The sequence below is a fragment of the Aedes albopictus genome, chromosome 1 (assembly GCF_035046485.1).
Source record: "Aedes albopictus strain Foshan chromosome 1, AalbF5, whole genome shotgun sequence".
Lineage (NCBI taxonomy): Eukaryota > Metazoa > Arthropoda > Insecta > Diptera > Culicidae > Aedes > Aedes albopictus.
In genome coordinates this window covers 141,185,706-141,211,697 of record NC_085136.1, presented here as the reverse complement: position 1 = coordinate 141,211,697, position 25,992 = coordinate 141,185,706, and the positions used below count along the sequence as shown (strand labels likewise).

General features: G+C 41.5%; 2 protein-coding genes across 2 annotated transcripts in view; one reads left to right on the top strand and one right to left on the bottom strand.

The window, feature by feature from the left end:
• Window positions 1-25,992, bottom strand: part of LOC115260636 (mitochondrial protein C2orf69 homolog) — a 111,292-nt gene that overhangs the window by 81,137 nt on the left and 4,163 nt on the right. The gene's annotated exons all lie outside the window — the stretch shown is intronic.
• Window positions 9,724-20,681, top strand: LOC109400919 (protein aubergine-like). Its single transcript, XM_029861706.2, has 3 exons — window positions 9,724-16,593; window positions 16,712-16,921; window positions 17,009-20,681. Exons 1-3 carry the CDS (start codon window positions 15,212-15,214, stop codon window positions 18,210-18,212), a joined length of 2,796 nt encoding a protein of 931 aa, XP_029717566.1. The 5' UTR covers window positions 9,724-15,211; the 3' UTR covers window positions 18,213-20,681.

The window sequence follows — 25,992 nt, the reverse complement described above, 5'->3', positions numbered from 1 at the left end:
GGTTAGGATAGCTCAGATCAATCTTCAGCACAAAAGAACAGCAACGATCAATTTTTGTAGACTTATGCAAAATGGTACAGCCCAAGTGGCGTTAGTCCAAGAACCTTACTTTCGTAAGGGGATTTTCTATCTAGGAAACCTTGTGAATCCGGTGTTTGCTACTTTCAGTAAAAATGAAATGGAAAACTCACGTGTCATGCCTCGAGCATGTGTGCATGTCAACAACGCAATCGTTGCTACACTCTTCTCTGAACTAACTACTAGAGATGTATGTGCTATCACAATCGATGTATCTGTTGGAAACCTCAACAGGGCATACGTTTATTGTTCGGTTTATTTACCGCATGATGAACCATCCCCTACGGATGCTTTCAAGCAAGTCATTGTATACTGCACTTCAAAAGGCCTACCGCTAATTGTTGGTAGTGATACTAATGCTCACGATATAATTTGGGGCAGCTCAGACATCAATTTGAGAGGCTCCAGTTTCCAATTGGCATGTGTCAGATGAAGAATCTTTATCTGACCATCGCTACATCTTGTTTGAACATGTGAATGTTACTTCGCAAACTTTGCGTTTCAGGAACCCCCTGTCAACCAACAGAGATCTCTTTACCGATTTGGTTGCAGTCAAATTTCATGGATACTCACCATCAATTGACACTCCAAGTGATTTAGATGATGCCGTTGATACTACAACGGCCTTCATCATGGAAGCTTTTGAAGAAGCTTGCCCTTTGCGGTCTGTGAAGACCACAAGAGGAGCCCCTTGGTGGAACACTGATCTGGCGAAGCTCAGGAAACAATGTAGAAAGAGTTGAAACAGACGACGTTCGGCTGGATTGGAGGCTTTTAGGTCGGCTCGCAAGGCCTACCAGAAAGCTCTTCGGTCTGCTGAACGATCCGGCTGGAAAAACCTTTGTATTAATGTTTCCAGTCTGAGTGAAGCCAGTCGATTGAACAAAATCCTTGCAAAATCTAAGGATTTTCAAGTGAACGAACTTCGTTTGCCAAATGGCGATCTGACTGCCTCTGATGAAGAAGTTTTGGAATGTTTATTCAGTACACACTTCCCCGGATGTGTGGATATTACATCTTCGGATGAACCTGATGTCTTTTCTTGTAGTTATGATTCTTTAGCTTCGGCTCGGAGTATCATAACCTTAGAATCGATTGAATGGGCACTTAACAGCTTTGCTCCTTTCAAATCTCCTGGGGCAGATGGGATTTATCCTATTTTGCTTCAGAAGGGATTTGATCATTTCAAACATGTTCTGAAACAACTACTTGTTTGCAGTTTTGCTACAGGGCATATTCCCAAATCCTGGCGGGATATTACTGTAAAGTTTATTCCGAAAGTGGGTCGTCCGTCGTATGAAGACGCAAAAAGCTTCAGACCTATCAGTTTGACCTCTTTTCTTCTGAAATGCTTAGAACGCATTGTCGATCATCACATCCGTGATGTTCATCTGGCCAACGTGCCTCTTCATGTGAACCAACATGGTTACCAATTTGGAAAGTCTATTGTGACTCTTTTACACAAAGTTGTTTATGATATCGAAAAGGCATTCACTCAAAAGCAATCCTGCTTGGGTGTTTTCTTAGATATCGAGGGTGCCTTTGACAACGTGCATTTTGATGCCATATTGGAAGCCGCACGGGGTCATGGTATATCTCTAATGATTTCCAATTGGGTTCACCAAATGCTCAAAAACCGACATCTCTTCTCGAAATTGCGTCAAGCGGCGATTAGGAAATTGAGTGTTTGTGGATGCCCCCAAGGGGGAGTCTTATCCCCACTTTTGTGGAATCTCGTAGCAGATACGCTATTGAGGCAACTCAATAATATCGGTTTTCCTACTTATGGTTTTTCCGACAACTGCCTAACATTGTTAGTCAGTATGTGCATCAGCATCCTTTTCAACCTGATGCAAAACGCTCTTCAGGTAGTTGAGGGTTGGTATCGCCAATATGGCCTTTCGATAAATCCGAGTAAAACATCTATTATTCTTTTCACGGAAAAGCGAAGCCGTAATGGTGTTCGACCTTTGCGTCTCTTTAATTCTGAAATCAATGTGACTGAACAGGTAAATTACGTTGGAGTCATTCTTGATTCCAAGCTTTCCTGGACACCTCATATTGAGTTCAGAATTAAGAAAGCTTGTATCGCTTTCGGGCAATGCCAGCGAACCTTTGGTACAACTTGGGGTCTAAAACCCACCAAGTATATCAAAAGGGCGAAGCGTGAACGATCCAATCGAAGTTAGGTCATCTCCAAAGGATGTGCTTAATGGCGATGTATGGAGCGTTCTCTTCAACTCCCACGGCAGCGCTCGGAGTTCTCTTTGACGTTGCCCCACTGCCACTACACATTCATCTTAAACAAGAAATACTTTCTTGCAACTTACCGCCTATCGGTACTCGGGAACTCATAGTGATTTTTAAGAGTTTCACGTAGAATTTTTCGAGAAATACCATGGCAAATTTATCTAGGAGTGCCACTGGGAAGTGCTTCAGCAGTCCAATGTGAATTTCTGAAGGAGATCCTTCGGGAATTTATCTAGAAGTTCCACTAGTGATTTCTCTAGAAACCCCACTAGGATTTCCTCTCAGGATTCCGCTGCGGGTTCTACGGGGAGTTCTTTCAAAAGTTCTGCCGGGAGTTGCTCCAAGAACTTTCCCATAAGTTCCTCTGGGAATTTATCCAGATGTTTGGTAGGAAATTCCTCTAAGAGATTCACTGGGAATTCCCTTAGGAGGTACCATTGGATTCACTAGGGGTGATTGCGTTCCACTCTAGGATTTTCATCGAGAATTTCTCTAGGAGTTTTACTGAAAATTCCTCTAAGATTTTCACCAGGATTTACTCTAGGAGTTTCAGTGGAGTTCTTGCAGAAACTCCATTGGGAATACTATCGAAAGTTTTCCTGAGGATTTTTTTCATGAAATGCTGCGGTATTTCTACATTTGGGAATTTATGCGAAAGTTAATCCAGTTTTCCAAAGTTTCACCGTCTTTTTTTTCAATTATCCATCAAGGAATTCTGTAGGGAGTTTCTCTGCGAGTTTTCCAGAAATTCCTATGAGGATTCTTTCAGAAGCTCCCTCGAAGATTCTGGTTATTCTTCCGGGAATTTTGACAGAAACTTTTCCGGGAGTTCTTCTGTATTTTTTTCTGGCGAATCATCCTGAAGTTTCCTACGGGTTTCAGTCAGGAGTTTCTCCCGAAAGTTTTCCGAAAGTACCATCGTAAATTCTTCTATTTTTTGCACGGATTTTCTGGAAGATCCCCCGCAAAATCTTTAAAAATTTCATCGAAATTTTCTGCGGGAACTGTTGTGGGAGTTTCTTCAGGAAATCTTTCGAATGTTTTCCGGCACATTTATCTAGGAACTCTTTTAAAAGAGATTGTTTTCTAAGTTCTTGGGAGAACTCTTCGGGATTGCTTCGATCTTGTCGTAGAGTCAGATATCAGTCCATAATCTTTATGCTTTGGTAACAGACGGGAAGCTCAAGACATATTTTAAGAATATGGAGGTTCCGGATGATATTTTTTGTACTACCTTACTCTTACATTTTGAAAGGAAGAAATATTTGTACTACCTTACTCTTACATTTTGAATCAAATGATTACTTTACTGCAGTATCGCATTGGAAAAAAATCCAGTTGACTTACCTGAAAAGAAAAAAAAAGAAAACCTATTTAAATTTCGGTACTTTCAGTCGTAAACTACACCTCCTGGAACCTCTAAAAGCGTTCAAACATTCCAAAACAAACACAATTAAACACAGCAGAAAAGAGGATCAACTTTTATGCGTAATGAAATTTATGTCGTTGCAACAGCGTGGAAACTCCAAAAAACTTCAGCCGAAATCAACTAATTAGACATCTTGCAGTGCATCACCATTTGGAAAGATGTCGCCTTCTCAAGCGAAATGATGTAATCCTAAATGAATTTTAGTGCATCGTGTTGTTCACTCGTCTTCGCTTATGTGACATATAAATATTTATCTTTTTCAAAGAAAGCGTGGCGTGTTCCTTTTATCCACCTCATCATACCCATAACGCCAACTAGTTTACGCTAAAAGCGGCATTCTGCGCTCAAACTGCGCGCGTAAAAGGTTGCGAATATAGTTTTCCAACAAACTGAAAGTGACAGTCGAGTGCCATCAGGATGAGGCTGACTGTGAGGACGAACTTGTTTCCCTTCATCAAGCCGGTGGGTAGCAGAGCGCAGCCCCTACCAACTAGCAGCAGTGACAGACGACATATTTCGGCAGAAGTGAGCAAAAGTCATTTGCATTAATTATGATAATTTCGAAAAACATTATGCTCTCAGCGAGTAAACCTTGCCCGACGAAAACGACGCACTTTGAAAGTTTTTCGCGAACGAGCAATTTGTTCTATTTAATAAGCCTTTGGCCGGGAGTCATTTCTCATTTTCCCAAGCATTACCTATATAGGAACTCGCGGGCCGAAGAAATGCTGCACCTCGTACCAATTTAGGAGCCAAAGTAATAATTATTCTATTTGCTACTGGATCTGCTGACAGACAGCCCGGAACGAAGATCGAGAAATTTTTCACAATTTCTCATTGTTTCAACTCCTAACAGCCACTGGCGATGATGTCTTCATTTATCATTTTAGATCCCTTGGAAACGGGCGTGCATGAAAGAAAATGGGAATGCTTTTATTTCCGTCGGCCGATGGCTAGCTCACGTTGCGTTGGAGGTGGAGTTTTATGGCGCCAACATTTAGTATTGCTTTATGCCACAAAAGTTCAGCCTATTGGACGCAGTGGCTTAATTTCCCCAACAGGGGAGGAAAAAAAAAATAGTATTGCTTTAGTATCTAGCATAGCATTTTGCAGACAAAGGCACTTATAAGAGATTGTAGTTTTAGTAGAGTTATTGTGTTACCTACGGGATTTTTATTTTTAGTTTTATAATATTCGTATTTATTTGTCATTGCAATATGTACTACACTGCCGTTCTACGCATGATTATCCCATGTTGTATGAGAATTCACGCTCCGCCCATCGAGCTCTCGGTGCTCCATGCCTTTTGTGCCATCCGGATCATTAGCGAACACCAACTTTGCAGGGTTACTTACCTTACCGGTCAGAGCTAAGGTCTGACACAAGCAACCAAAAGATCGGATAAAATAGCATGTTTGGGCTTAATCAGCTATTCGAAGGAAGATGAAAAGCATTCTATTCAGCTCACTTTTTAAGTTATTAACCGAACTTGAGTTCACAAAAAGTACACTTGTGTCGCTGAAAGGAACGCTGTTCAGCTTAAAAATAAGCTTCGAAAAAATGAAAAAAAAATGTGTTTAGTCCTGAAAAGTAATTTATTATCAAGAAACATTAGTACATGTGGAATCCAAATTGACTAATAGGGTATCGCGCCACTTGGGCGGTGGTTCTATATTCGTCTGTTTGCCACTATAACTCAGTCAATTTTGAACCAATTGACTTGAAATGTTGTACACGGGTAGATACTATACCTATCTCACCACATTCCAAAAGTTGTGCCAATCGGTTCAAATTTGACTGAGTTATAGTGGAAAACAGACGAATATAGAACCACCGCCCAAGTGGCGCGATTCCCTACCTAGAAATAATTTTTGATGTTTTTTACTTACTGAGATTTGAACTCGGGTTCTCCTCGTTGAAAGCCAGTGCCTAACCACTACTCCATGTATGTGTTGTTAGGCACTGTGGGATTTTACTCAATGTGCTGATATCATATAGTAGAGCTCAATTAGGTTCGCGTGTGAACTTTCCCTGAACTTGGAATACTTTTTGAAGTCGAAAGTTCGAAAGAAGTTCACGTGGAACTTCTTGTGAACTTACACAGTTTGACATTTTCAATTTGTTGTGGTTCGCAGTGCAAAGCAATAAATTAGGGCCAGTTTATCGACTTTTAGAAAATATTATAAGTCTTCAGCTTGGTTTCCAGTGACTACGATTGTGTCGATTACCGGCGCGCTGCAGCGACAAGTGAGATGGGTGTGAAAACATCCAGCAAAGCTGGAAAATTTTTGTGCGCAGCCCAAACAACCCCGGCGGAATCCTGGGGGGAACAGTTGTCCGCTGCGGGGACAGCCTTTGAGCCACACAATACGGATCCTTTTCGTTGATTACAAGTAAGTACGTTGAAATATTCTAGTGGAACAAAGTGTACTTGTGAAATTAACACAAGCTGTGGCTCGATTTCCGAGTGATTTAATTGAATGAGAGCTTCTCCCCGGCCCCACTGTCGCCGAAGTTCAAGTGAATTTCACTTTTGGTACGGTTAATAATTATCCGAACTTTGAGTAGTAAGTTCAATACAAGTTCGAAACAAGTTCGGAACGGATGATTTCAAGTTGTTGGAATATGTCCAAATGAACTATATTTTAATTTTAAAGGCACGCAAAAGTTCAACATTAGTTCGGTTAATATTTGATTGAACTCTGTTTTAAAGTTCAACATAAGTTCTTTTTGAACCTTTTTTCGACTTTAATGTCGTTTTGAAGAGAAGTCAAAAGCATGTACATGTACTTCCAAGTTCATAATCAATACAAGAGAAACTTTTTGGAGAATTAAGTTCAACGAAACCGGAATTGAACCGAACTTGAACTTCTGAGTTCGTTCTTCAAGTGGAATCCGAACTTTTGGTTGCTAACCTCTGCTGTACATTTGGAGTCGCCTTCATTCTGTACTCTGCTAAGGATCCGCAGATCGTCCCACTTTGCAGGGTTATTGTCTGACATTTTCGCAACATGCCCAAAGTATCATCTCAGCTTTGGCCACATTCTGGAGACTGGTTTCGCCGTAGAATACAGCGAGCTTGTGATTCATCCTTCCCCACACACCATTCTCGTGCACACCGCCGAAGATCGTCCTTAATACGTGCCGCGAGAAAACTTCTCGAACATGGTCTGTCTAGTGTCCGTAGAGATCACGATTCGGCCAAACGGCATTCGGCCAAGTGGCCGGACACCTCCACAGAGAATCACCGGTCTTTTTAACGATTTGTGCATGGTGCATTTAGTGCGTGATCGAATCTTTTAAGACCACTCCATAACTTCCCCTCATGCTGCGGCTTCGAATTACATGAATCACATTATTGTCGGCATTTAGTAAGGATAAGAGGTAGACAACTTACTCCACCATCTCGTCCATCGTAACATTACTACCTAGACGAATGCGGTCGTGTTCGGTACCGCCTACCTTTATGTACTTTTTTATATATATATAATAATACTGCACTATATAGTTATACTGCATAGCGGTTGGTACAAGATGTGCCCGTTCTTTAGCTTTACCGCGCTTTACGGTGGATTTTTTTTATTCCTTGTCGTCGGGTATCAAGTCACTGCGGCCAGTTGATAGATCTATTGTGACATATATCCCTTTTTATTTGGCTTTGCTAAGTCGACGTATCATCATTGGTATTGGTAATAATCAGACTTTGACTAAGAGGGATATTCCAACACGGTGCCACATTTCGAATGAATTGAACTACCGTATTTGGGTTTGTTCTCCAGACATCAAAGCGTTCTATTTAGCCCTTTGTCGAAGAACCTAATTCTTTTAGTTACAATTGCCGGACAATGGCATAACAAATGTTCCGAATCTTCTGTATCTATGCCACAAAAGCGACATATATCATCTTGAAGTTTTGCTATTATCTTCAGATGATACCGGCACATTAATGAGTTTTATAGCGCCGCCCATAAACTTCAAAGTCCTTGCTCAGTATATGTCGCAGAATTGGCGGCTATACACTATGCATTAGAAGAGCGAGTTACCTCTCCTCCCTCTGATCAATACTTCATTTTTACGGATAGCCTCAGCTTCATAGGGGCTATTCGTTCAATGAGGTCAGTGAAGCACTCCCCGTATTTCCTAAGTGAAATACGATCAATTCTGAGTGCTATATCGAATCAATCATATAGTATCACCTTGGCTCGGGTCCGTTCGCATTGATCGATTCCGGGTAATGAGAAGGCGGACTCGCTTGCCAAGGTGGGCACTATGGAAGGCGACATTTATGACCGACAAATCGCCTTTGATGAATTTTCTCAATCGCTCGTCAACAAGCCTTGATCAGTTGGCAACAAAAATGGGATGGTGGAGATTTGGGCAGGTGGTTACATTCCATTCTCACGCAGGTGTCGAAGAAACCGTGGTTTAAGGGTTTGGACATAGGGTGGGTGGAAGCTCAGGTAAAATATTATCTCCTGGGCACCCATTAAAAACACCACCCCTGGCGAAGACTGGCGCTTGAGCCTAGCTATTTAGCACTGTAGTTGAAGGAAATGCCAATGCAGAACTCGTAGCTTCCGGGAAGGTAAGCCCAGCTCCCTGGGTTAGTGGGTTGGTGTCAGGCCCTGCGAGCCAGCCGTTAAAAAGACTAGCACCGGAAAATCCACAAGAGAAGAATGCGAACCGATACCAATGGCGACGACCACAGCGACGAAAAGGGACTTGCGATTGGAAGCTTGGTACGTGGAACTGCAGATCTCTCAACTTCATAGTCGCCGATATACTGAAGGACCGCAGGTTCGGAATCGTAGCGCTGCAGAAGGTGTGTTGGACAGGATCTATGGTGCAAACGTTCAGAGGTAATCATACTATTTACTAGAGTTGCGGCAACACACGTGAGCTGGGAACAGCTTTTATAGTGATGGGCAACATGCAGAGGCGCGTGATCGGTTGGTGGCCGATCGACGAAAGAATGTGCAGGTTGAGGATCAAGGGTCGGTTCTTCAACGTCAGCAACGTCAGCCCTCACTCCGGAAGCACTGATGATGATAAAGACGCATTTTAAGCGCAGCTCGAACGCGAGTACGACCGCTGCCCAAACCACGACGTCAAGATCATCATAAGGGATCTAAACCCTCAGGTAAGCCAGGAGGAGGAATTCAGACCGACGATTGGAAAGTTCTGCGCCTACCAGCTGACGATCGAAAATGGCCTACGCCTCATCGACTTCGCCGCCTCCAAGAACATGGCCATTCGTAGCACCTTCTTCCAGCACAACCTCCCGTATCGTTACACCTGGAGATCACCACAATAAACGGAATCGCAAATCGACCAAGTTCTGATTGATGGACGGCACTTCTCCGACGTTATTGACGGCAGGACCTATCGTGGCGCTAATATCGACTCTGATCACTACCTAGTGATGGTTAAAGTGCGCCCGAATCTCTCCGTTATTAACAATGTACATTACCGGCGGCCGCCCCGGTACGATCTAGAGCGACTGAAGCAACCGGATGTCACCACCGCATACGCGCAGAATCTCGAGGCAGCGTTGCCGGATGAGGGTGTGATCGATGTGGCCCCTCTAGAGGACTGCTGGAGTATAGTCAAAGCAGCCATCAACAACGCAGCCGAGAGCACTATCGGGTACGTAGAACGGAGTCGACGAAACGATTGGTTCGACGAGGAGTGCAGAGCGGTTCTGGACGAGAAGGATGCAGCGCGGGCGGTAATGCTGCAGCATGGAACCCGACAGAATGTGGAGCGATATAGACAGAAGCAGAAGCAGCAGACCCGTCTCTTCCGGGAGAATAAGCGCCACCTGGAAGAAGTGGAGTGCGAGGAAATGGAATTGCTGTGCCGTTCACAGGAAACACATAAGTTCTACCAGATGCTCAACGCATCCCGCAAAGGCTACCTGCCGCAAGCCGAAATCTGCAGGGATAAGGACGGGAGCCTCCACAAACGTGAGGTGATCGAAAGGTGGAAGCAGCACTTCGACGAGCACCTGCATGGCGCAGAGAATGTAGGCACGGAGGACCAAGGCAGCGGAGGAAATGACTATTTTGATGCAACAGAGGACGGGAACGAATCAACTCCCACGCTGAGGGAAGTTAAGGATGCCATCCACCAGCTCAAAAACAACAAAGCGGCTGGTAAGGACGGTATCGCAGCAGAACTCATCAAGATGGGCCCGGAAAAGTTGGCCACCTGTCTGCACCAGTTAGTAGTCAAGATCTGAGAAACCGAACAGCTACCGGAGGAGTGGAAGGAAGGGATAATCTGTCCCATCCACAAGAAAGGCGACAAGTTAATGTGTGAGAACTTTCGAGCGATCACCATTTTGAATGCCGCCTACAAAGTGCTATCCCAGATCATCTTCCGTCGTCTTTCACCTAAAGTAAATGAGTTCGTGGAAAGTTATCAAGCCGGTTTCATCGACGGCCGGTCGACAACGGACCAGATCTTCACCGTACGGCAAATCTTCCAGAAATGCCGTGAATACCAGGTCCCAACGCATCACCTGTTCATCGACTTCAAAGCGGCATACGACAGTATCGACCGCACAGAGCTATGGAAAGTTATGGACGAGAACAGCTTTCCCGGGAAGCTGACCAGACTGATAAGAGCAACGATGGACGGTGTGCAGAACAGCGTAAGGATTTCGGGTGAACTATCCAGTTCATTCGAATCTCGACGGGGACTACGACAAGGTGATGGACTTTCCTGCCTACTATTCAACATAGCCCTGGAAGGTGTTATGCGATGAGCCGGGCTCAACAGCCGGGGTACGGTCTTCACGAAATCCAGCCAATTTGTCTGTTTTCCGGATGACATGCACAGTACGAACAAAATCTGTAAATTTATGACGAACTGAATGTAACAAATTGACATTCATCGTGTTCGATAGAAATTGATGTGTGATCTTAAAATTACACTGCTGATTGCTGAGAGCAAAGTGTTAATTAAGCACTGACTTTTCAAAGAAACTTAAAAAAAATCTCAATACGAGAATCGAATTCAGACCTTCCGAGTGAGAGTTCACGCCTAACCCCTCTAGGCTGTCTCACCAAGCTGATGAGAAGACAATCAAAGATAAACATGTTCCACCATAAAGGAACAAACTGTTGTACCGCTTCTGCCACAGAGAGCGAGAGAGCAGTCTCCGCAGCGAGGCAGACGACTGAGCGTAGCTGTCCTCGTTTACGTTACTGCATGTAAATTTCAAGCGAATATGTCTCAAAAAAATGTAAACAGTACGCATGATTGGCTGATTACTGAACGGGTAGTATCATCTCTCGGTAAATGGCTGTAATTTTGTAGCTTCTGCTATAATTTTTAGTCGATGCTTAACTTACGAGAAGTTTAATTTTCATGATTTCTTTCTGTGTGGATATTATTGCTAGAACATTTGGAACGGTGGTCGGACAAAGGACGGACTGGTAGTGAATGCGGCTAAGACAAAGTACATGCTGGTAGGTGGGACTGAGCGAGACATGACAAGCCTTGGCAGCAATGTTACGATAGACGGGGATACTTTCGAGGTGGTAGAAGAATTCGTCTACCTCGGTTCCTTGCTAACGGCTGACAATAACGTGAGCCGTGAAATACGAAGGCGCATCATCAGTGGAAGTCGGGCCTACTATGGGCTCCAGAAGAAACTGCGGTCAAAAAAAATTCACCACCGCACCAAATGTACCAAGTACAAGACGTCAATAAGACCGGTGGTTCTCTACGGACAAGAGACATGGTATTATGGCGGCAAATTATTGATTCAGTATTATCATGAATTTGATGTTAACTAAATAAATGAAAATGAATGAATGATTGATTTGGGGAACGCCGGACCATACATTGAACGGTGAAGAGACGTAGTCACTTGGTTGTCCCAAAACTACACATGGTCGAAAAGCTTGGGGGCTCACCCTGCAAATGATAGCTAAGGGTGTTAGAAACCAACTTTTGTATAACGGCAACTTTCAGAAATGACGTTTAGAGGTCGCCCCGGAGAGATTTTTGACCATTTTTCGTAATAAATTTCATGCAAATATTTTTTTCCGTACAAAAATTGGCAATACACACTATTTTTATATTTCTTACAGCTTGATATGGATCCAAACTACCTGGGAAAAATAATTGACGACATGTTTTGCAGGTAACTTTTTGATACTGAATTTTTGAATTTACTAAAATTTGTCATTTTTTTATATACTGTGCATTTTACCCATCATAAAAAGTATCTGAACATTATGCTAATTTAAAACAATTTCCATGAAAAGATAGGATATTTTAAGAGGAATAACTTTGCCGAAGACAGCATTGCGTTTTTTCTGTCCGTTTTAAAGTTATTCATGATTTACTATTTGGTAAAATTTTGATTTTTAGGTTTTTTGACTAAAAAATCAATAAAGAGCTGCCCAAAAACACATAGAAAGTAAAAAATCACGTATACTCAACAAGTTTTTGTCTTTATTGTGTTTAGGAATTATGCATCATTTATTGAATGTTTGTTTCCGTTGACAAATCCATTTTCTTTGATATAGAAAGGTATTATAAGAATCAAAATAAAATCTCCTTTGGCGACTACTTTTGGTCGCAGTTAAAGATACGCGCGAGATAGTCGCCTAAGGCAACATACTTGGTTTTCAAATTTTCCATCATGGTGATCTTAGATATTTCATGATAAAAGTTCACCACGTGGCTGGGTGATGTGATGGCTGCTGCAACTGCACGTGGTATTTGTACTGCGATTGAATTTCTTCCATCTTTCAAGACCCGGAAAAGTACTCGCCATAAATGTGTTTTTCATGCAACGCACAATACTTACTAGCGAGAAACTTCATCATCAGGTACCATTTTGAGATGCCTCAGTAGGCCATGGCATTTTTAACGGTTATGTACTGACAATGGTTTATACGAGCATAATACACATTCAAACCACGGCACATTTTCTATATCATTTAGAAGATGACACATTCCTCAAAACATGCCGTTTTGGTTTTCAATGATGTTGTTCAAATCGTTCAAAGACATGAGTAAAACGTTCTAGTAGTCCCTATCATTTTGATCAACATATAGGACGATAAAAATGACGTCACTTGTTTACGTCCAAAACTGTTGTTTACCAATAATAGCCTACCTTGTCTTATTGTATGCCGTGTATGTGTTATGGTAATCAAATTGTTCTAACCTTGGATAACATTACGTTAACTCACTGGTTCATCTTATCCCACCCGTTTCAATTTGCCTCGGTATATCTTATTTTCGGTGTTGATAAGATAGTTCAAGTCAGTAAATGTAAAAAAAGACATGCTCTGTTTTTTAGAATGTCTTGAATTGGAACTTAGTATCTAAAGATTGGTATTCTTACGTAAGATGTTCGTAATCGCGATTTTTATTTGGTATGGATCAACGTATTCGCCTTTATTCACTGCCACTGTTTCCTGGGCTGTTTCACTGGTCCAGGACTCACACGTCTTCGTGTGGAAAAATAATTGAGAATATCGACAGGAAAGTAAGATAAACGCAAAAATATGGCTCAACATTTTGTGGAGAATATCTTTAAAAAATCAATAGACAGTGCTTGTCAAGAGAGCTAGCTTTTTAAGAAATCTTTGCGAAGGGATTGAATAACAAAAAAAAATCAATTAATTATGTCACCATTATTCCATAACACAATCAAGATAAAAACTTGTTGAGCATACGTGATTTTTTACTCTATGTGTGTTTTTGGGAAGTTCTTATGTGACATTTTTAGAAAAATACCCAAAAATTCAATTTTTACCAAATAGAAAATTGTGAATAATTCTAAAACGGATAGAAAAAACTCCATGCTGTCTTCGGCAAAGTTTTTCCTAATAAAATTTCCAATCTTTCTATGGAAATTGTTTTAAATTAGCATAATGTTCAGATACTTTTTATGATTGGTTAAATGCACAGTATATCAAAAAATGATAAATTTTAGTAAATTCAAAAATTCGATATCAAAAAGTTACCTGCAAAACATGTCGTCAATTATTTTTCCCAAGAAGTTTGGATCCATATCAAGCTGTAAAAAATATAAAAATAGTGGGTAATGCCAATTTTTGTACGGTAAAAAATATTTGTATGAAATTTATTACGAAAAATGACCATTTTTCAAAAATCTCTCCGGAGCGACCTCTAAACGTCATTTCTGAAAGTTGCCGTCAGTTGTAGTCACCAACTTTCACAGACATACTGCGACCGGTCAGATAGATTTTATCAAAGGCGGCGGAACAAACTTCTGATGAAATCATAGAAATATGTATAAAGTAATCCCAGAATAAAATCCTGGGAGAACTCCAGAAGGAACTCCTGGAGGAAAATCAGAAAAAAAACGGAAGGAATTCAGAAAATAATCTTGGAAGAATCCTCGAAGGAAATTCTGAAGAATCGAAGGATCTCCTGTAAAAAATCGGAAGGACTATATTGGTTAATCTTAAAGCTGAATAGTACGAGATATCCCAGGAATACCAGAAGAAGTGTCTTGGGGTCATTTAAAAGTAATAGGAGTCATTTAAAAGTAATAGGAGATAACGTTGAAAAATTCCTTGAGATTTCCAAAAGTATCCAAAAAAAAGATTTCAAAACGAATTCATGCAACTGGATGCATAACAGAAGATACTCATGGAGCAATGCCTTCTAGAGGAAAGGAAACATATTCTTCACATAGAAATCACGTTCCAGGAGCTGTACTATTCCGCGAAGTGTGTCATTCTGAAAAGCTTCGTAAATGTCGTCATATGTAAATTAATTAGTTTTTTTATGTTTTCATTTTTTCATCATACACTTCAGAAAATTTGGCAATATATAAAAAAGCAGAGATGTATGTCAAAGTAACATATCAAAAAATCAAATATGTTGTTGTTTTTTTTTTTTAATTGAAAGCATAAAACACACGAATATCTTCATTATATGTTGGCCTGTGATTCCTGGCTAAACTCAAAAATATCAATAATGCTTAGCTTATAATACGTTGCAAGAAAATCAAGAGCGAAAATAGAACAAAATCGCCAATAAACCGTTGCTAGGTAATAGATTGTCCTTTGCTTAAAAAAATGCACACATGTCTTCCCAGGAGAATACCAAAGTCGTTTGAAATGCAACACAAAAATCTTGTTGAAAAACATTGACATTTTCTACCTATGGCGAGCTGAACGCATGTTCAGCAGATGGTGATTTTGTTCTTTTGAACTAGGTAGTGTAAAATCATTCTTGAGCTTTCACTCAAGGTCTATGTGGAAGTAGGTAGATGTACTCCGTACCATTGGCGCTACCTCTTGATCGTTGGTAGGTACCTACTGTAGCCTGAGCCATATATAAGCACTGCTTGATCCGTTCTTGGAATCAGTACGAATTTAAATCTCTTGAAGCTACTATCTTATCGAAGATCATCTGATCGTGTTAGTGAAGTGAATCAGTGAAGTGTGAATTATGGCCGAATATCGTCAGCAACGTGGAGGTCGTGGGGGTAACAACTACCGTGCTCGCGGTAATGTAAATGGATCTAGTGGATTTCCTCCACTAAATGGAAACGGCGGTCATCGTGTTGGTTATAGCAATGCGAACGGTGGCCAATGGAAGCAGAGTAATGGTAACGGCGGAAATGGTGCCAATGGCAATTGGAACCGAGAATCAGCAGGAGTATATGAGGGCAGGAAGAATTTCAGTAGTGGTGCAAGGGCGGGAAACAGGGGACAGTTCCATAACGGAGGAGGAAGAGATGGTGGACACCAAAGTGATCGATTAAATGCCGGTTATCAACGACAGCTCAATGGTAACCAAAGCGTACCTAATGTGATTGAAAAGCCGGTTCATGTTACGATACCTGAACAACAATCATCATCTGCACCATCTAGTAGAGGAGGAATGCGTGGTAACCGGGCGATAGCTGAGATTGTTCGCACCCGTGCGTTGGATACGACGGTGTCCAAGCAGGGCTGTAGCGGTAGGCAGATAATGCTCCAAACAAATTATTTCCGAGTTACCAGACAAGAAGAGGAATGTATCTTCCAATACCGAGTGGATCTAAATCCACCTGTTGAGAGCAGCAGGTTGTTGAAAAGTTTGGTGTATGGATTGAAGGCTACGATTGGAGGGTACATATTTGACGGGACCCAGCTATTTACGCGCCACAAGCTTCGCAGCGACGAGGTAGAAATATCAACTAAAGATACTACAACGAACCAGCAATACATCATCAAGTTGAGACGTGTTGGAGTTATAGATGGAACGAACGAAACGGCCCTGATGATATTTAACCTGATTAACCGCAAGGCGATGGGTGGGCTGAATTTACAGCTCATCGGAAGAAACTTCTTCGACCCCGCTGCAAAGTTAACCGTCAGCCAATACGGGATTGAATTATATCCCGGTTATGTGACTAGCATTAGGCAGCATGAGAGGGATGTTCTGATGTGTGCTGAGCTGACGCATCGAGTCATGCGAACCGACACCTGCTATACTATAATGAAGCAGTGTATGATGCACGGTGGTAACTGGAAGGATAATTTCAAAAGGATGGTACTTGGTTCCGTTGTGATGACTACATATGGGAAGAACCGCACCTATACCGTCAACGATGTGGAGTACAACACCACAGCGGAGAGCAATTTCCAGACATCGAGCGGAAACACTACGTTTGTCCAGTACTTCAAGGAGCGCTACAACATTATAATCCGTGATCCAAGACAACCGATGTTGGTTTCAAGGTCGAAACCGCGAGACATTCGTGCAGGTCTTCCCGAGCTTATCTATCTGGTGCCCGAACTAGTCCGTGCCACCGGAATTACCGACGACATGCGGCGGAATTTCAAGTAAGTAGTTTTAATACTATTTTCAACCCTATTAGGGAGATTTGCAGCTCACAGTTGTTTCATCTCCAAGTATCTTCAAATCAGCCCTTCAAGTTCTAATATCTTACTTTCTTTACAGTTTAATGCGCACATTAGCGGATCACACTCGTCTGACGCCGGATAGGCGCATTGAACGCCTCGAAGTTTTCAATCGGCGCCTGCAGGATTCCAAAGAAAGCGCCGAGGTTTTCAGTTTCTGGAAGACGGAACTAGACCGACGACTGGTCGAAGTCCCGGCGCGAGTGCTTCAACCGGAAACAATATTCTTCCATCCCGAGCAACCCAACTAGTAAGTAGATTTAGCCAACAGTAATACCACGCCATCTTATTTGAATGCTTACATTACTAACATGCGACTTTTTTTTTTCTTTTACAGTGCGGTTTCTGCAGGAGAGATGGCCGAATGGCAGATGGCCTTCCGTAACAACCCCATGTACTACTCGGTGGCCCTTACGCAGTGGTTCGCAGTGGTTCCCAAAGGATCGGAACGTCTGATCACAGATTTCATGCAATGTCTTCGGCAGGCGGCTCGCGGCATGCGCTTCCAGATTGAGGAACCCCAGATCGTGGTCATTCCCAACGATTCGCCGGCAGTTTACATCGACAGTCTGAATTCGATCGTTCAGCGGGATCCACAAATGATCATGTGCTTGGTTACGAACGACAAGGCCGATCGGTACGCTGCCATCAAGAAGAAGTGTTGCGTCGATCGCGCCGTGGCAACGCAGGTCATCAAAACTCGTACGATCACACCCAAAGGCGGCAATGTGCGAACGTTGATGTCGGTGGCAACGAAAGTCGCCATACAAGTCAACTGCAAGTTGGGTGGCATCCCCTGGATTTTGAAGAACCCCCTGAGCTCCATCATGGTCATCGGGTATGACGTCTGCCATGACACTCGAGACAAGTCCAAATCGTACGGAGCACTTGTAGCGTCGATGTATGGAGCGGGATGTCGACATCCTAAGTATTTCTCCACGGTTAACCACCACTCCAACGGGGAAGAACTTTCCAACTTCATGGCCCAGAACATAATTAAAGCTCTTCATTCGTATCGTGCTGATTTTGGAAATGCACTACCCGACCGGATCATCGTCTACCGCGACGGAGTCGGAGATGGACAGCTCAAGCATGTCTACGAGCATGAAGTAAACTCGATCAAAGACAATCTTCTTCTAGCCTGTAAGGCACAGCCAAACTCTCCAAAATTAACTTTCTTCGTGGTGAACAAACGCATCAACACCAGGCTGTTCCACCAGAAGCGGAATCCGGTGCCGGGAACGATCGTGGATGACGTCATCACCCTACCAGAGAGGAACGATTTCTACCTCGTTTCGCAAAGCGTCCGGCAAGGTACGGTCTCGCCCACCAGCTACAATATTCTCAAGGACGAATCCGGGTTGAGTGCCGACAAACTGCAGCTGTACACATTCAAGCAGACGCACATGTACTACAACTGGTCCGGTACGGTGGGGGTACCAGCGGTTTGCCAGTATGCACACAAGTTGGCAGCACTGGCCGGACAGTATTTGCATCAAGCTCCCAACAATTTGTTGGAGAAGAAGTTGTATTACTTGTAAATGTTAGTTGTTCTAAGTATCCACTAATGAGTGTAAATATATATATTTTAAATAAAAAATCTCACTTTGAACATTTTTATTGACTTAATTAGCCAAACAAAAGAACCAGATAAATTAATAATAGTAGTTCAATGATTGATTCAAAAGTGCATTCGTTTGTACAGGTTATCCTTTCCTTCCAAACTGTCGAGCAAAGCTTTGAAAATCGATAAAGATCGCTTTATGTACAGCGTTTTTTTTTATCAATCGTCTATTACGTTATTGACAAGAAACAACTAGGTCCAATTATTCATCTCTTATCTGAAGCGCGATGGCTTGTTACAAATTGATAATTAGTAGTCAATCACTGGCTGGCACGTGAGCTATGCAGGCGCGGGGTGTGTCCTTCATCATCACGTCAGCACCATAATACGATCTGCTGGCTTTTATTTACTTGTGTAGGAACGGGAAACTCAGTAATCATTAACTAGTGTTTTTTTTTTTCAATCCTTTCTAGGTCAGCACTACATACTATTTTATTTTGCCAATTGTAAATTTTGACTTAATACTCCAGAGCAGGGCATGGTGTCGAACTTTCATGTACCTCTTCACAGAAAGTCAGTATTTTGACTAGGTATATCCCTTTCGGGACGGAGCTCAAAAAACTGAAATTTCCATACAAATTGCTCAAATTTGGCTCTCCAGAGCTCTCGGACTTATTCATATATCAACATTTTTCTATGGCATTTGTAAGAACTACTCTTTAACTTTCGATTCCTAGGTTTTTCCACCTAGATAAATCAAAAATTAAAAATTTGCGACAGATAAAACTTTTTCATGATTTACAATTTTTGCTCATTTTTTGTTTAACTTGTTGTGGTAAATCTCACACACAACATAAACAGACATTTATTTCCCAACTAACATTTATTGTGAATGTAAACGTCAACAAAGCGTCCTCAATACAGCTTGATGCTGAGTTACTGTGTTGTACATATGGACGGAAGCTTCTATGCAAGCCCTATACCAATGAATATGGCGAACTTAATCCACTTGTACATGCTGTGCGATCAGCTTCTATGCCACCTAGGCATAGCTCTTTTCTCGGCTCCTATATAACCACTAACTGAATAACATCTTGAGAAGGCGGTTTTTCAGCCTTTTCGCAGTTGTTAAATAATAGTTATACGACATCCCCAAATTTAACGATTAAATATAATTAGGTTATGGATACCGTGACGCAATACATGTGGAACTAGAATTATCACTTTTAAAATTGAATAATTAAAGTACTTGCCGCTACTTGGAATCGAACTCCCGATCTCCGTATCCACTGGTCCCGATGATGTCCTCGCTGCCACACTGCTATATATAAATAACATAGAAAATAGCCCGTTTTGTTTTACTCCAGACAAGGCTTCATAATTGTGCCACAAGAAACCTTACCCAACTTCATCTTGCTGCAAAGGCTTGTGAAACGTCAAACGCAATAATGTTTACATTGAACAAGCTGTGTGGTTGCGCCAACAGATTCTTCTTCACAGCTTCTAGCTGAAAGAGTGTTCTTTAAACGGCTACAAAGCGCTGCAGTTTTGTGTTTTGGCAACATTACAAAACGTATTGTATAAAAGCAGCTGTTGTAGTGGCTGGGACTCTTACTCGATTTGCACATCTTCCGGCAAATCTTCCGCCATTGAATTAAAGTGCAATAAAAGCAACCCAAATAATTTCACAGCACAGACATAAATAGCTGTAAAGAATTTGTGTAATAGCTATATATCGCACTTAAAGTTTGTTGGTTTTCAGATTCATTGGTATAGGGCTTGCATAGAAGCTTCCGTCCATATGTACAACACAGTAACTCAGCATCAAGCTGTATTGAGGACGCTTTGTTGACGTTTACATTCACAATAAATGTTAGTTGGGTATATCTGACAAGCTGTGTTGGTGAACCAACAGTTGCTTTATTGCAGCTTCTAGCCGTAATGAAATCGCATAACGGCCTTTAAAGCGCTGCTGGTTTGGGGATTTGTCAGTATAACGAATTGTACTGTATAGTAGCAGCTGTTTTGTTAGTGGGGACTCCTATTCGATGTGTTCAAGTTTTCACATCTTCCAGGAAATCTCCCGGAGTTGGGATAGAGTGGAGTAAAGGCAGCCCCAGTGACAAGCAATGGATTTCTGAAAACCGAGTTTGGTAGCTGTATGGTGCTTGTTTTGCAGTCGTGTATTAGCTTATGATTTATATTTGACTAGCTTTCCTTTTATTCAGCGTTGACTGCTTTTACTCGATGGTTACACAACAGAAAGCAAATGACTGAAGCTTATAGCGCTGAAAATGTTAGTTGGGTTGCACACATGCAAGTATATGTAATGGCTCAATGTATAAAACAATTTACATCAGATAAACCAAAGACTAAACAGTTGAAAAAAAAATACGCAAAACTGTTATTGTTCAACAGCACAATTGTGCTGCTTCGTCACGAAAGGGATATATAATAAATGGAAAGTTCGAAAATATTTTGTAGGCGGATTTTTGATTTACTTAAGTTTTCCGATTAGGAATATACATCCCAAATATTATTCATGTCCGAAGAAAAATCCGAGGCACCTACATACAACTTCGATAATGATCTAGATGACGCCTTACAGGGATGTTAAAAGATATTTTCACTTGCTACTCTTTTGGCTCATGGGTCGTTCATAAATGACGTAGCTTGTTGGGGGGGTGGTTTGTTTATGATATTGTGACGAAGTGTGACAATAGGGGGGTAGGGGTTTATGACATGCTACGTAGCTTTCTACTAAGCTTCTACTAAATTTGAATTTCGCACAAATGCTTCTCTTTTGGCTTATGGGTCGTCCATAAATGACGTAGCTTTTTTGGTCATGATATTGTGACGATAGCGGAGAAGGGGTTTATGACATGCCACGTAGCTTTCTAGTAAGCTTCTACTAGATTTGAATTCGCTCAAATGCTTCTCACGCCCAATAGTTTGCTGATTGCTATACTGTACACCGCTAAGGTCGCATAGAAAAAAATCTATGTTTTTGGCATTATGGCGTTATTTCAGGAGTTCTTTATATTGTTTCTACAGGACTTCCTCGAATAATTCCTCCAAGAATTTCTTAAAGAGCTCCTCTAGCAGTTTTGTAAGGAATTCCTCTGGTGTTCATCAACAGGAGAAGGATATTTCTACAAAAAAAAACTTCTGAAAACCTATCAAAATAATTTGGAGGAATCTCACAAGGAAATCCTGAAGGAACTTCCAGAGGAATTTCAGAAGGAACTCTTGGAGGAATCTTGGAAAGAAATCATAGAGAAATTCCAGAAGAAATCCCGTGAGGAGTTCCCGGAGCATTTCTAGATGGAACTTTTGGAGAAATCTTGAATAAACTCCTGGAAGAATCTCAGAAGGAACTCCTGGTTCAATATCTTTAAAAAACACGGAAGAAATTTTTGATGGAATCCTGGAAGGAATTTCTGAATCCCAAACATTAGGGAAATCACGGAAGATATTCATATAGAACTCCTGGTGAAATCTAAGAGAGAAAATCCGAGAGTAGGGGAGACTGAGGAGACTTGATCCCTGGGGAGACTTCCTCCTCCTCCTCCTTGGCGTAACGTCCTCACTGGGACAAAGCCTGCTTCTCAGCTTAGTGTTCTATGAGCACTTCCACTGTTATTAACTGAGAGCTTCCTCTGCCAATGACCATTTTTGCATGTGTATATCGTGTGGCAGGCACGAAGATACTCTATGCCCAAGGAAGTCAAGGAAATTTCCTTTACGAAAAGATCCTGGACCGACCGGGAATCGAACCCGTCACCCTCAGCATGGTCATGCTGAATACCCGTGCGTTTACCGCCTCGGCTATATGGGCCCTGGGGAGACTTGTTCCCCCCATATTTTCTCGGAATCAAAAACAGTTTTCTTCTAGCATATTTTTTCCCAAAACTACATCTTGACAGACGACAATGTTTTGGATACAATTGATTTTATTTGTTGCTGATAGTTTGTTTTCAGTCCTTCAGAAATCTTTTGGGCGATTCCGTAAAATCTCAATAACTTTGTAAAAATTGAACCAAATCGTGCCAAAATTTTACAGCACATAGTGTAAATAAAATACTATCAAACGTATTCATTCAGATAAGGCTGTTATATAAATATTTTAATTAATGCAGCTTGGTATATACAACAGTGACATGGGGAGACTTGATCCCTCGAGGATTACACACACATTATACATGTGAAAAATAAAATTCTATTTGGAAGCCTATATTTACTCGGAATTCTAGTATATTCAATGATAAAACGTCGGATAATTATTATTTTATTACACACCATCAAAAATACAAGATAACTTGAAATGAAAATGAATATGAAGCTTCTGGAGTTATTTTCCCTTTAAATTAACCATGTGCTCGAAAGGGGATCAATTGAGGCCCATTTTTGAAAAACACATCATAAGCCATGCCTCCATAAAAACACAGTTTTGAAAACATTGACAATAATTTTAAGTCCTTTTGTTGTGTTTAAACTTGCAATAGATGTTTACATTCCATTCTGTACGAAAAAAGGATCAAGTTTTGTGTTTTTCTTTTTCTTGAAGTTAAAGGCAAAGGGATCAAGTCTCCCCAGTCTCCCCTAATTCCAGGAGGAACTTTGGGGGAAAACCGTAAAGGGATTTCTCGCGGAATTCTAAGAGAACGTGGAAGAAGTGAATGGAGGGAAAACGGAAAAAATCCTGGATAAATTCTAGAAGGAAGTTTTCGAGGTATCCCTGAAGAAACTCCTGGAAGAATCTAGAAAGGAATTCCCGAAGGAATCCAAAAAAGAACCCCTGGAGGAATCTCAGAAGCAACTCCTGGAGGGGGTTTCAAAGAATGTCGGAAGAAATTCTTGCAAAAATCTCGGATTGAATATCTGAGTGAATTTCGGAAGGAATTCCTGAAAGAAACCCATAAGAAACTTCTAGAGGAATCCAGGAAGAACCTTTTTTAGGAAACCCAAACAGGAGTTCTAATGGAATCTCAAATGAAATTCCGGTTAAAATCCCTGAACAGATGTCCAAAGAAACTGGTGGTGGAAGAGAGGAGAAGAAAACCTTAAAAGAACTCCTGAAGGGAACCATGGATAAACTAAAAAAACTTGAAAAAAAAACTCCCGGAGAAATCTTAGAAGCATCTTTTGGTGGAATCTAAACCGAAACTCCGGAAGGAATTCTTGGAGGCAGCTCTGAAGGAAGTGCTGAAGGAATTGAAAAGGGAGGAATTCTTAAAAATGGGAATCCCAGAAGAAGCTCATGGAGGAATTCCAGAATGAACAGCTGAAAGAATTTTAGAAGAAACTCCTTCAGGGTCTCTCGAATATTAGTGCAAACTATGCCTTTTGGGGGGGGGGGGGGGGGGAGTGTATCCGAATGCTACGAGGGGGGAGATTAGTATTATAAATCGTGTAAAAAAAGCTACGCCATTTAAAGACGCCCCCTTAGAAGTATGCTATCAAAAAACAGTCACAGTGGTTTTTTTTTCTAAGAAAATGTCGTAAAATTGAATATCTCTGGACGCCGCTGGAATATCGTCGATCTTTTTTCGTTAAAATGAAGATTTTTTCATGGGCAATTTCATGGTAGGGTATTCGTTCACAGCACGCGATTATTTCTTGCAGTTTTGGTCAAATAAAGGTGATTTTACCTGATTTTTAGTGCAATGTACAACGTAAAAGTGATACATACACTAGTTTAGGAGCCATACGTTGCCATTCATGCTATTGCATTGAAAACAAGTGTGCTTGGGGAAACGGGATCTTAGATATGGGGCTTTTAGGAAACAAAGGATTCACGGATTTACCCTTCAGAATATTTCCGACAGGGTTGCCAGATCTCGCGTTCTGCTCAAGCCGCACGCTGCTCACAACATTTTTTTTTTATGAAAAGTGGAAGCGTCTCTGAATAAACAAAATGATCGTGTGTATAAAACAAGTCTTCGTGAAATTCCTGCCGACAAACGGGAGGTTCAACGATATCTAAAAGTGCTGCAGCGGTGATGGTTTGGGGCGCCATATCAACAAAAGGCCAATTACCATTGTTGTTCATCGACAGGGGCATAAAAATCAACAAAGAGTACTTTTTACAACACGTCATCAAAGATCACCTATTCCCCAGTACCAAGAAGCTGTTTGGAAGAGGCAGTTTTTGTTTCCAGCAGGACCCAGTACCGATGCATAAGGCAATGGTTGTTGAACAGTGATGCAAGCCAAATTTACCGTGCTTCATCAGCTCATCGGAATAGCTGGTTTTGCCTCCCGATTTGAACCCACTGGACTTTTGTACATGGGAATACATGCTAGGGAATCTGGGCGACGCAAAGAACTTGGTTTTGGATACCTTCAAGAACCATTTGGTAAAAAATTTGGAATGAAATGCCGGACGAAGAGGTGCGTGCGACTTGTAATAACTTCGAGAAGCGTCTGCGGGCCGTAATTCAAAACAAAGGGGAATGCTCGGGGGAATGATTCTTATTGAACTAAATACTTTGTAAGTTTAATACTTTGTTGTGTTATTAAAAGTGAATTTGCAGAAAAATTAAATCCTGTTTGAATTTTGCATCAGTTTTCAGGTGTATCATTTCTACGTTGCCACCCTGTAGATATTCATACGTCTGTAACTTGGAATCCCCCCGCTGAGATAAATTTAATCTTTTTTCGTTAAAATGAAGGTATTTTCAGGGGCAGTCTATTGGTAGGATATTCGTCTAACCGAAATCCAAAAAAAAAAAAAAACAGATTTTACCATGACAGCACTGATCTAAAATGAATTTTAGAAAAGAATGTTTGTGTGCTTCGTGGCCGTGCGGTTAGGGGCGTCAGTCGTCTGGCCGAGTCGTAAGCCTCGGAATGTGGGTTCAATTCCCACTTCAGTCGGTGAAAACGTTTCGTCAAACGGAACGTTCTCCACTGTACCACTGGGTGTTTCGTGTGTTGTCCGTTGTCTAATGTTAGTAATCGTTCAGTCTGTGCAACCTCTGCAGAGCTCTGATTGAAGACGGTGTAGTCATAGACTAATTTCAAGACCTCGATGTACCAAAGAAAACCATTAAATTTTCTGTGTCCTGTCCGGTTCCCAATAAATATTCATTACCGTGTATTTTTTCCGTGTAAATTATCTTTTGTGTAAATTATATTTAGCGTGTTACACCGATCTGACAACTCTAACAGTAAGGGACTAAACATAAATTACGTAAGTGGGTACCGCGGATTGTTCACAATCTGCGAACTTGAATGCGGAAAAAATCGCGACCATGACGCCGCTGGTGTAGTGGCTTCTAACCATAAAAGGGATACCTTCATGGCCTCAGTTTCGTCACCTCGCTGAGTATGTTCCATCAAAGACGAGCTCTGAAAGGCGCCTGGGGTCCAATGGACCCCAGGTATCCCTTTTAGGGTTAAATATCCTTAGAAGAGAAGTGCGACGTTATGAGTTTCTATCGAGAGGAATCCTTTATAAATTTCCTGGTAAACATCCTCAAGGATTCTCTCTAAAATGTTTACCATAACTCTTGCGAGGATAGTTTTTATTGAGATTTCTGATGTACATACGTGTAAACCTTTCGCACAAATTGATGAAAATTGTGTTGAAAAAATACAGGAAGGAAACAAATTATTCTGTATTGACGAAATGATAAATTCACTAAAAAAATAAGGTCACGCCGATTACGCTGCCTGAAATTACTATAAACGCCGCCGCCGAAGAAAACCGCTTCGACGCACACGTCTATTTCATTTCCTTCATCTGACAGACA

Bases quoted from the DNA above. Each gene is read 5' to 3' on its own strand.
- LOC109400919 (XM_029861706.2), top strand. From the start codon at position 15,212: ATGGCCGAATATCGTCAGCAACGTGGAGGTCGTGGGGGTAACAACTAC. The intron at 16,594-16,711 runs GTAAGTAGTTTT...CTTTCTTTACAG, and splicing joins GACATGCGGCGGAATTTCAA to TTTAATGCGCACATTAGCGG. The intron at 16,922-17,008 runs GTAAGTAGATTT...TTTCTTTTACAG, and splicing joins CATCCCGAGCAACCCAACTA to TGCGGTTTCTGCAGGAGAGA.